Source organism: Vanessa cardui, chromosome 28 (genome assembly GCF_905220365.1).
Source record: "Vanessa cardui chromosome 28, ilVanCard2.1, whole genome shotgun sequence".
Classification (NCBI taxonomy): domain Eukaryota; kingdom Metazoa; phylum Arthropoda; class Insecta; order Lepidoptera; family Nymphalidae; genus Vanessa; species Vanessa cardui.
The window spans coordinates 3,968,327-3,979,495 of NC_061150.1; the positions used below are offsets into that span (position 1 = coordinate 3,968,327).

General features: G+C 41.0%; 6 protein-coding genes across 6 annotated transcripts; all 6 read right to left on the reverse strand.

Moving 5' to 3' along the window:
- Positions 1–618: 618 nt before the first annotated feature.
- LOC124541588 (histone H1-like) lies at positions 619–2,522 on the reverse strand. Its single transcript, XM_047119505.1, has one exon. It carries the CDS (start codon positions 1,696–1,698, stop codon positions 907–909), a length of 792 nt encoding a protein of 263 aa, XP_046975461.1. The 5' UTR covers positions 1,699–2,522; the 3' UTR covers positions 619–906.
- A 404-nt stretch (positions 2,523–2,926) lies between these two features.
- LOC124541600 (histone H4) lies at positions 2,927–3,489 on the reverse strand. The gene has a single exon (XM_047119517.1). It carries the CDS (start codon positions 3,347–3,349, stop codon positions 3,038–3,040), a length of 312 nt encoding a protein of 103 aa, XP_046975473.1. The 5' UTR covers positions 3,350–3,489; the 3' UTR covers positions 2,927–3,037.
- A 1,851-nt stretch (positions 3,490–5,340) lies between these two features.
- LOC124541596 (histone H2B) lies at positions 5,341–6,210 on the reverse strand. Its single transcript, XM_047119513.1, has one exon. It carries the CDS (start codon positions 5,813–5,815, stop codon positions 5,441–5,443), a length of 375 nt encoding a protein of 124 aa, XP_046975469.1. The 5' UTR covers positions 5,816–6,210; the 3' UTR covers positions 5,341–5,440.
- A 162-nt stretch (positions 6,211–6,372) lies between these two features.
- On the reverse strand, positions 6,373–7,138 carry LOC124541593 (histone H2A). The gene has a single exon (XM_047119509.1). It carries the CDS (start codon positions 7,057–7,059, stop codon positions 6,685–6,687), a length of 375 nt encoding a protein of 124 aa, XP_046975465.1. The 5' UTR covers positions 7,060–7,138; the 3' UTR covers positions 6,373–6,684.
- Positions 7,139–7,799: 661 nt separating this feature from the next.
- LOC124541587 (histone H1-like) lies at positions 7,800–9,703 on the reverse strand. Its single transcript, XM_047119504.1, has one exon. It carries the CDS (start codon positions 8,877–8,879, stop codon positions 8,088–8,090), a length of 792 nt encoding a protein of 263 aa, XP_046975460.1. The 5' UTR covers positions 8,880–9,703; the 3' UTR covers positions 7,800–8,087.
- Positions 9,704–10,107: 404 nt separating this feature from the next.
- On the reverse strand, positions 10,108–10,671 carry LOC124541599 (histone H4). Its single transcript, XM_047119516.1, has one exon. The coding sequence runs from the start codon at positions 10,528–10,530 to the stop codon at positions 10,219–10,221; it is 312 nt and encodes a 103-aa protein (XP_046975472.1). The 5' UTR covers positions 10,531–10,671; the 3' UTR covers positions 10,108–10,218.
- Between the last annotated feature and the right edge of the window lie 498 nt (positions 10,672–11,169).

Sequence of the window (11,169 nt, forward strand, 5' to 3'; positions counted from 1 at the left end):
ACCGTCGTAGCGCACATCGGTGCTGTGGTATCGAGAAAGCGAGCGAGCGAGTGAGTGAGAGAGAGTCGAGACCGTCGGGCAGTCGGGCGGGGCGGTGGGGTATGCGTGCGGTGCGGGGGGTTTAGAAGAATACGAATGTGAATTGCGAATGCGAATGCGAATATAAAAATGAAGGAAAAATTTTTGAAAAAATAGAGAAAGAAAGAATGTAAGAAAAGGAAAGTATGAAAAAATGTAGAAACGAAATGAAATGAAAAATAATAGATATTATTGAAGCGAATTAGGTCGGGCGAGCAGGGTCGTCGCGCGTGTCCTTTTCGTGTTTGTGTGTGTGTAATATTTATAATAATAACGTATGCTCATAATGATTGATTATGATGATCTATCTAGGTAGGTCAGTTTGTATGTTTATTTGTTTGTTTTTGAAATGAAAAAATGAAAATAGTGCTATAATATGTACGATAAAGGTATGTGTGGATACTTTCTTATAATAATTATTATATGTATTGTAGTTCCTATTACGTATATAGTTAGTTATTTATATATAAATTCATAATTGAGTGTTCAAAATTATTCGTCGTATCGTTCGAAACATTTTAACTCTTATCATTCGATATGATTATTGTTATTATGAAACTTATGTTAGCCCTGAAAAGGGCTTTTTGTCGTGCGATTTACGCGCCGCACACGCTTGCATCGTCTCATCGTCATCTTCACAGTCTTCGTCGTCGTCGTCGTCGTCGCCGTTGAAGCGGCGGCAACGATATAGGATTCGACGAATGTATGTCGTCGTCGATGATGTTGATGTTGTTGTTGATGATGTTTTTGTTTATGATGATACTTTTTGAAAGATGTCATCGTCATTATCACCGATGCGGCGGCTGCTGCTGCTGCTCTGCAGGCGACTTACTTTTTAGCGGCGGCTGCGGCGGCCTTCTTGGCTGCCGGTTTCGACTTCGGCGTAGCGGCGGCGGCCTTCTTAGGTTTCGGCGCTTTCGGTTTCTTAGTCGGCGGTTTCGCAGTCTTCTTCGCCTTCGATGCGGCGCCCTTCGCCTTCGAAGGAGCCGCCGCAGCGACGGCCTTCTTCGCGGCTGCCGGTTTCTTTTTAGCGGCTGCTGCTTTTTTATCCTTTATCGTCGCCTTCGCCTTCGCCGATTTGGACGGCGACGACGCCGCCGCACCGGACGAAGCACCGCCGGCGGCCGCCTTCTTGCCGGCGGCGCCGCCGCCCTTGCCGCCTACGGGAGCGGAGGAGGCAGCCTTCTTCGACTTACCCGAAGCGGCCGATGACGCGGCCTTGCCGCCTGACGCGCCTCCGACACCGGCACCCGCCGGTTTCTTCGAAGCGGACGATTTCGACTCTAGTTTGAACGATCCCGATGCGCCCTTGCCCTTGGTCTGTATGAGTGCGCCCGATTCGACTGCGCTCTTCAGATACTTTCTTATGAACGGTGCCAATTTCTCAGAATCGACTTTGTACTGAGCCGCGATGTATTTCTTGATCGCCTGAAGCGAAGAACCGCTACGTTCTTTCAACTCTTTGATGGCGCTGTTGACCATTTCGGATGTTTTAGGATGAGTCGGTTTCGCCTTAGGTTTCTTCGCGGCGGCGCCACCGGCGGCGGCCGCGGACGCTTTCGGTTTCTTCGCAGGGGTCGCCGGTGCTGGGGCTTCGGTTGCTACTGCTGTGTCGGCCATTTTATTTTTTATTTATTTAATTTATATATATAATAATACACTTCACACAATCACTTATAATAAATCAAATGTGACGAACGATCGACGGGTATAATCGAGAATTCGACGCGACGGAGAGGTCGCTAGTGGTAAGTCGAGTTCGAGCAATACCGTAAGGAGAGCCGCGATGTCGCTAGACAATTTCTCGTACGAACGCTTAAAACTTTTCACTAACAGGTATCATTTCGAATACGATATTTATATAATTTAGAGTATTTTATGAACGTTATATTATATAAAAATTTACCTCTTGAACCTATCGATCGTATGAAAGTCGTTTTCGTAGAATAATTCGACAAATATGAGTCCGAATCGCGTTTAAATTCGTTATAGTTCTAGACGCGTACCTCGTGCTTCGTTTAAAAGTTATTTTATTCTATTAAAATCGTTTAAAACGCTTCGTTACATCGACATATTGAAAGCGAAGATACCGCACTGATAATGTATAAAAGCGCAATTATTATTCGATAATTTACTAACAATTTTAGCGTGTTCCAAGTCGACGTTCGTAAAACACGCTACTATGCGAGTCGTCATACGAAGCACGAGAAAACGTAGTCTGATATGTGAATAAGTATCGAATGATATTAATATATTGAATCTATTACGATAGATAAATAATAAGAGTTCAGAGAGAGAGAGTTTAAATAATAAAAATAATCCATAGTAACAGTGTAAATTTACAAGACGCGAGCTTCTTCGCTGCGTTTGATTATAAGGTTCGCGCGTCGCGTTCGTAGCGCTTGAAGTAAGTAGAGCGCCGAGAGAACGACGACGACGACGAAGACATGGACGATTTATTATAATACATATGTATTTAAAAACATATTATTAGTAGTATATAATAATAATTATTATAATTATTATATTTATATTTTTTTTTTTTTCATATATAAGAAATCGTATTTTAAATAGAAATTATATTTTATCATCGATTGTATGCTCTCATTGAGAGAGAGATACACGGTAGAGTCTATTTCTATGTCAACGATATATATCGGTATGTATTATATTTATTTATAATTAAAAATAATAAAATTTATTTATTATTATATTATATATCATATCAGATATACATATATTATTATTGTATTATTTTTTATAAATATATTGTGTATGTGTTGTTATGAAAAGACGTCATTATTGATCGATTGAAACGAGTATCATCGTATATATAAACAGATCCATATGCGGCCCTGAAAAGGGCCTTTTTTATATGTTATTAATTTTCGCAGTGTATTATATTTGTAATTTTTTTTTTTTTTGATTTAATTACAAAATATAAAACATCGAAAACATTTTAACCGCCGAAACCGTAGAGAGTACGTCCCTGACGTTTCAGGGCGTACACTACGTCCATGGCGGTGACGGTCTTCCTCTTGGCGTGTTCGGTGTATGTGACGGCGTCGCGGATTACGTTCTCGAGGAAAACTTTGAGGACACCGCGAGTCTCTTCGTATATCAGACCCGAGATACGTTTGACACCGCCACGGCGTGCGAGACGACGGATGGCCGGTTTCGTGATACCTTGGATGTTATCACGGAGCACTTTCCTGTGTCGCTTCGCTCCTCCTTTCCCCAGACCCTTTCCACCTTTACCGCGACCGGTCATTTTCTTGTCTTCGGTTTTACTTGTTTACTTGTCAAAGAAAGACGCGTACGGAAATCCGTCCGATGTCGGTCAGAGGCGTTCACTTTATGGTAGTCTCGCCGTTCGACGCGCCGCTGATATATAAGCGCTCGACTAACTAATACGTGTGTCTTTCGGTCCGTGTGCGAAAGAGATGGCGATATCGAAGTTTCTATTAGATAGAAAGAGAGATGTAGCGTGCAGTCGAAAAAGCTATATGGTAGGGATGGCCATCGAGGGGCAGGGGGAAGGAGAGATCACGTCTTGTTTTTCGAGGGAAGCGGGGAGTTTTGCGATATGTTTGATTCTTCAAAATTGTTGATATCTTTGCAATAATAATAGTAATATTTAAAATGATATCCTTAACGATCTATAGAATATCGTCATATAAGAAAAATATATAATATATGTTTTATATATATATAACAGACTTCTCTCACATTCTACATTCAATAGAATTTATATTAAATCATAAAACGCACGAATTTTACGTATGTTCGTGCATTGTGATATTTCGAATTATGATCATTTCTTTATTATTATTATTATTATTATTATTATTATTATTGTTATTATTTGTAAGACAACCTCTATTGTTTGTGACGTCTGAAAGTTTGAAACGTACGACGAAAAAAAAAAAATTTCTTGTTATTAGATATATTTGCGGCCCTGAAAAGGGCCTTTTTGTAATATTCGTAATAATCCTCAGTTTTATGAAAAATAAAACTGCGAGAACGATGACGAGGACGCCGAAATTAGGCACGTTCTCCTCTGATCCTACGCGCCAATTGAATATCCTTAGGCATGATGGTCACACGCTTAGCGTGGATAGCGCACAAGTTCGTGTCTTCGAAGAGACCGACTAGATAAGCTTCGCTAGCTTCTTGCAGAGCCATCACTGCGGAACTCTGGAAACGGAGATCGGTCTTGAAGTCCTGAGCGATCTCACGTACGAGACGCTGGAATGGCAGTTTGCGAATCAGAAGCTCGGTGCTCTTCTGGTAACGACGGATCTCACGAAGGGCGACCGTACCGGGTCTGTAACGATGAGGTTTCTTCACTCCTCCCGTGGCAGGAGCGCTCTTGCGAGCCGCCTTGGTGGCGAGCTGCTTGCGCGGTGCCTTACCACCGGTAGATTTTCGGGCTGTCTGCTTAGTACGAGCCATCCTTTATTGTTAATAAGATACGCGAAAGAAAAAATTATAACGACAAAACGAGACGTACACAACACGTCCGCACGAGGTGAACGTTACGGAATGAATAAAGATAAAATTTTTCGAACGGTTCTTTAAATAAGAGTTCGAGTACGGCTAGAGGGACCGCCGCGATGACTATTCACTATATCCGTCTCTCTCTCTCTACACTGTGCACGTTCTCTCTCTCTCGCACCTCGTACACCTCGTAGTAAATCGACACACATAACAAAATAAACTTTAAAATGATGATGATGATGATAGCTTTTCTCTGCACTATTTGAATGTTTTAATTAATAAATAATATAATTTTCTTTCAATTTTCAGATACCATCGACAAACTTCGAAAGAGTCTCTAGGCAGCTAGTTACACTCTACTCGGACATACAAGATAGAAATGTACTAAGCTCATCGGCGATGCCTACGACGCTACGGATCTCTGCAGGAACAGGTAACTACGACGTTGTAATAATAAATAAATATATATAAAATTAACTAATATTATATACGAGATGATATATATATATATATATATATATATATATATATATATATATATATATATATATATATATATATGTATTTGTGTATATGTATATATTAATATTTATATTTAAATGAATGTTATCAGTAAGGTGAAGTAAAAGTTTTTTTTTTTTTAATAAATAGAAATGTAGCGTTATTTTTTTTTTGTTATCATAACAGACGCGGTGGCGATTTGAGAGTTGCGAGATGTCTAAATCGTTTGAAACTTTATTTATAATTTGTTTATCGAAATTCTTTGTGGCCCTGAAAAGGGCCTTTTTAAAAGTTTATCAATCTCCTTAATAAATCGTAGCGATCTCGTCGAAGCTTGTGTGTTCGCGAGAAGACGCTTCGATTACTTAGAGCTCGTGTACTTCGTTACGGCCTTGGTTCCTTCACTGACGGCGTGCTTGGCGAGCTCACCGGGCAGAAGAAGCCTCACGGACGTCTGCACCTCCCTCGATGTGATAGTCGATCGCTTGTTGTAGTGAGCGAGACGAGAGGCCTCGGCGGCGATGCGCTCGAAGATATCGTTCACGAAAGAGTTCATGATCGACATCGCCTTACTCGAGATACCGGTGTCGGGATGTACCTGTTTCAGTACTTTGTAAATGTAGATGGCGTAACTCTCCTTCCTCTTATGCTTCTTCTTCTTCTTGTCCGATTTGGAGATGTTCTTCTGAGCCTTGCCCGATTTCTTGGCGGCCTTACCGCTAGTCTTAGGCGGCATGATGTCGTCGAATATATAAATTCACAATATATATTAATAATAAGCGACACACGTGCGTACCGTACGGGAGCGCAAGCGAATCTGTCGTATAACGAACTAGGGATTTTGCTTAAATAAGGCCCGCACGGGTCGCGTAGCGTTCGCGCGTACGGTGCGCCGTACAGAAACGGAACACTTTCGACCAATCAGAGAGTCACTAGACGTCGCGCCGAGCGCTAGAGGGGCGGAGGTTAGAGGGGAGGGAGGGAGGTGTGTTATTCGGTTCTCGTTTTATACGATACGAAATTACCCCGCCGCTCTCCTCACCCCCGATCGTCAGTCGTTCCGATTACTGTACTGTAAGAATAGCTCATTATTAGAAAATATAATACATTTAAATAAATAGGTGAATGTGGTAAAATCATTACTAACGACAAATAATATTATTTGTCGTTAGTAATGTTTATGTTATCATTATCATTTATGAATGATCTGATTCATATTAATCGAAAAATATATAATTTAGTAATTACCGTGAAATAATAAATTTTAATATCTATTATAAAAATATGTCGTAGTAGTCGTCTACGTAGCTGTACGACGATGATCGCGTGTAAACGTAATTAATAGCAGTTTAACTATATCTAAAAGAGTTCAACGAGCTTTAAAATGTGTCTAAATCTTTATCTTCTGAGATGTGTATATGTAATAATCTAATATATTTAATTATGTGTAAATAAGACGTCATAATCGTTTAGGAAACATAACATATTGTTATTTTTTTTTTTTTTTATGCATATAAGATATATTTTGTGGCCCTGAAAAGGGCCTTTTTAATCATCACGAGACGACGAAGAACGACACGCTTAACGTGTTTATTAATTAATTAATTAAGCCTTCTTCTCGGTCTTCTTGGGTAGAAGTACGGCTTGGATGTTAGGTAGGACGCCACCCTGTGCGATTGTCACGCCAGAGAGTAACTTGTTCAGTTCCTCGTCGTTACGGATCGCCAATTGAAGATGTCTCGGTATGATTCTGGTCTTCTTGTTGTCGCGGGCGGCGTTACCTGCCAACTCGAGTACTTCGGCGGCTAGATATTCCATAACGGCCGCGAGATAAACCGGTGCACCGGCACCGACGCGCTCCGCGTAGTTACCCTTCCTCAGGAGTCTGTGTATACGTCCGACGGGAAACTGTAGACCTGCACGGTTCGAACGCGACTTTGCCTTCCCCTTAACTTTGCCACCTTTACCGCGACCCGACATGTTTTATTGAAAACGAACTTCAAACGACAATATAGAGAGAGCGCGGTACGCGTGCGTACGGCTCGACAGCGCGGTGAATAGTAATAACGTCGCAACGAAGAATTCCTCATTTATATATTCGGACCGTCGTAGCGCACATCGGTGCTGTGGTATCGAGAAAGCGAGCGAGCGAGTGAGTGAGAGAGAGTCGAGACCGTCGGGCAGTCGGGCGGGGCGGTGGGGTATGCGTGCGGTGCGGGGGGTTTAGAAGAATACGAATGTGAATTGCGAATGCGAATGCGAATATAAAAATGAAGGAAAAATTTTTGAAAAAATAGAGAAAGAAAGAATGTAAGAAAAGGAAAGTATGAAAAAATGTAGAAACGAAATGAAATGAAAAATAATAGATATTATTGAAGCGAATTAGGTCGGGCGAGCAGGGTCGTCGCGCGTGTCCTTTTCGTGTTTGTGTGTGTGTAATATTTATAATAATAACGTATGCTCATAATGATTGATTATGATGATCTATCTAGGTAGGTCAGTTTGTATGTTTATTTGTTTGTTTTTGAAATGAAAAAATGAAAATAGTGCTATAATATGTACGATAAAGGTATGTGTGGATACTTTCTTATAATAATTATTATATGTATTGTAGTTCCTATTACGTATATAGTTAGTTATTTATATATAAATTCATAATTGAGTGTTCAAAATTATTCGTCGTATCGTTCGAAACATTTTAACTCTTATCATTCGATATGATTATTGTTATTATGAAACTTATGTTAGCCCTGAAAAGGGCTTTTTGTCGTGCGATTTACGCGCCGCACACGCTTGCATCGTCTCATCGTCATCTTCACAGTCTTCGTCGTCGTCGTCGTCGTCGCCGTTGAAGCGGCGGCAACGATATAGGATTCGACGAATGTATGTCGTCGTCGATGATGTTGATGTTGTTGTTGATGATGTTTTTGTTTATGATGATACTTTTTGAAAGATGTCATCGTCATTATCACCGATGCGGCGGCTGCTGCTGCTGCTCTGCAGGCGACTTACTTTTTAGCGGCGGCTGCGGCGGCCTTCTTGGCTGCCGGTTTCGACTTCGGCGTAGCGGCGGCGGCCTTCTTAGGTTTCGGCGCTTTCGGTTTCTTAGTCGGCGGTTTCGCAGTCTTCTTCGCCTTCGATGCGGCGCCCTTCGCCTTCGAAGGAGCCGCCGCAGCGACGGCCTTCTTCGCGGCTGCCGGTTTCTTTTTAGCGGCTGCTGCTTTTTTATCCTTTATCGTCGCCTTCGCCTTCGCCGATTTGGACGGCGACGACGCCGCCGCACCGGACGAAGCACCGCCGGCGGCCGCCTTCTTGCCGGCGGCGCCGCCGCCCTTGCCGCCTACGGGAGCGGAGGAGGCAGCCTTCTTCGACTTACCCGAAGCGGCCGATGACGCGGCCTTGCCGCCTGACGCGCCTCCGACACCGGCACCCGCCGGTTTCTTCGAAGCGGACGATTTCGACTCTAGTTTGAACGATCCCGATGCGCCCTTGCCCTTGGTCTGTATGAGTGCGCCCGATTCGACTGCGCTCTTCAGATACTTTCTTATGAACGGTGCCAATTTCTCAGAATCGACTTTGTACTGAGCCGCGATGTATTTCTTGATCGCCTGAAGCGAAGAACCGCTACGTTCTTTCAACTCTTTGATGGCGCTGTTGACCATTTCGGATGTTTTAGGATGAGTCGGTTTCGCCTTAGGTTTCTTCGCGGCGGCGCCACCGGCGGCGGCCGCGGACGCTTTCGGTTTCTTCGCAGGGGTCGCCGGTGCTGGGGCTTCGGTTGCTACTGCTGTGTCGGCCATTTTATTTTTTATTTATTTAATTTATATATATAATAATACACTTCACACAATCACTTATAATAAATCAAATGTGACGAACGATCGACGGGTATAATCGAGAATTCGACGCGACGGAGAGGTCGCTAGTGGTAAGTCGAGTTCGAGCAATACCGTAAGGAGAGCCGCGATGTCGCTAGACAATTTCTCGTACGAACGCTTAAAACTTTTCACTAACAGGTATCATTTCGAATACGATATTTATATAATTTAGAGTATTTTATGAACGTTATATTATATAAAAATTTACCTCTTGAACCTATCGATCGTATGAAAGTCGTTTTCGTAGAATAATTCGACAAATATGAGTCCGAATCGCGTTTAAATTCGTTATAGTTCTAGACGCGTACCTCGTGCTTCGTTTAAAAGTTATTTTATTCTATTAAAATCGTTTAAAACGCTTCGTTACATCGACATATTGAAAGCGAAGATACCGCACTGATAATGTATAAAAGCGCAATTATTATTCGATAATTTACTAACAATTTTAGCGTGTTCCAAGTCGACGTTCGTAAAACACGCTACTATGCGAGTCGTCATACGAAGCACGAGAAAACGTAGTCTGATATGTGAATAAGTATCGAATGATATTAATATATTGAATCTATTACGATAGATAAATAATAAGAGTTCAGAGAGAGAGAGTTTAAATAATAAAAATAATCCATAGTAACAGTGTAAATTTACAAGACGCGAGCTTCTTCGCTGCGTTTGATTATAAGGTTCGCGCGTCGCGTTCGTAGCGCTTGAAGTAAGTAGAGCGCCGAGAGAACGACGACGACGACGAAGACATGGACGATTTATTATAATACATATGTATTTAAAAACATATTATTAGTAGTATATAATAATAATTATTATAATTATTATATTTATATTTTTTTTTTTTTCATATATAAGAAATCGTATTTTAAATAGAAATTATATTTTATCATCGATTGTATGCTCTCATTGAGAGAGAGATACACGGTAGAGTCTATTTCTATGTCAACGATATATATCGGTATGTATTATATTTATTTATAATTAAAAATAATAAAATTTATTTATTATTATATTATATATCATATCAGATATACATATATTATTATTGTATTATTTTTTATAAATATATTGTGTATGTGTTGTTATGAAAAGACGTCATTATTGATCGATTGAAACGAGTATCATCGTATATATAAACAGATCCATATGCGGCCCTGAAAAGGGCCTTTTTTATATGTTATTAATTTTCGCAGTGTATTATATTTGTAATTTTTTTTTTTTTTTATTTAATTACAAAATATAAAACATCGAAAACATTTTAACCGCCGAAACCGTAGAGAGTACGTCCCTGACGTTTCAGGGCGTACACTACGTCCATGGCGGTGACGGTCTTCCTCTTGGCGTGTTCGGTGTATGTGACGGCGTCGCGGATTACGTTCTCGAGGAAAACTTTGAGGACACCGCGAGTCTCTTCGTATATCAGACCCGAGATACGTTTGACACCGCCACGGCGTGCGAGACGACGGATGGCCGGTTTCGTGATACCTTGGATGTTATCACGGAGCACTTTCCTGTGTCGCTTCGCTCCTCCTTTCCCCAGACCCTTTCCACCTTTACCGCGACCGGTCATTTTCTTGTCTTCGGTTTTACTTGTTTACTTGTCAAAGAAAGACGCGTACGGAAATCCGTCCGATGTCGGTCAGAGGCGTTCACTTTATGGTAGTCTCGCCGTTCGACGCGCCGCTGATATATAAGCGCTCGACTAACTAATACGTGTGTCTTTCGGTCCGTGTGCGAAAGAGATGGCGATATCGAAGTTTCTATTAGATAGAAAGAGAGATGTAGCGTGCAGTCGAAAAAGCTATATGGTAGGGATGGCCATCGAGGGGCAGGGGGAAGGAGAGATCACGTCTTGTTTTTCGAGGGAAGCGGGGAGTTTTGCGATATGTTTGATTCTTCAAAATTGTTGATATCTTTGCAATAATAATAGTAATATTTAAAATGATATCCTTAACGATCTATAGAATATCGTCATATAAGAAAAATATATAATATATGTTTTATATATATATAACAGACTTCTCTCACATTCTACATTCAATAGAATTTATATTAAATCATAAAACGCACGAATTTTACGTATGTTCGTGCATTGTGATATTTCGAATTATGATCATTTCTTTATTATTATTATTATTATTATTATTATTATTATTGTTATTATTTGTAAGACAACCTCTATTGTTTGTGACGTCTGAAAGTTTGAAAC

What these genes read in the sequence shown, in the direction of transcription:
- LOC124541588 (XM_047119505.1), bottom strand. Translation starts at nt 1,698, where the DNA reads ATGGCCGACACAGCAGTAGCAACCGAAGCCCCAGCACCGGCGACCCCT.
- LOC124541600 (XM_047119517.1), bottom strand. Translation starts at nt 3,349, where the DNA reads ATGACCGGTCGCGGTAAAGGTGGAAAGGGTCTGGGGAAAGGAGGAGCG.
- LOC124541596 (XM_047119513.1), bottom strand. Translation starts at nt 5,815, where the DNA reads ATGCCGCCTAAGACTAGCGGTAAGGCCGCCAAGAAATCGGGCAAGGCT.
- LOC124541593 (XM_047119509.1), bottom strand. Translation starts at nt 7,059, where the DNA reads ATGTCGGGTCGCGGTAAAGGTGGCAAAGTTAAGGGGAAGGCAAAGTCG.
- LOC124541587 (XM_047119504.1), bottom strand. Translation starts at nt 8,879, where the DNA reads ATGGCCGACACAGCAGTAGCAACCGAAGCCCCAGCACCGGCGACCCCT.
- LOC124541599 (XM_047119516.1), bottom strand. Translation starts at nt 10,530, where the DNA reads ATGACCGGTCGCGGTAAAGGTGGAAAGGGTCTGGGGAAAGGAGGAGCG.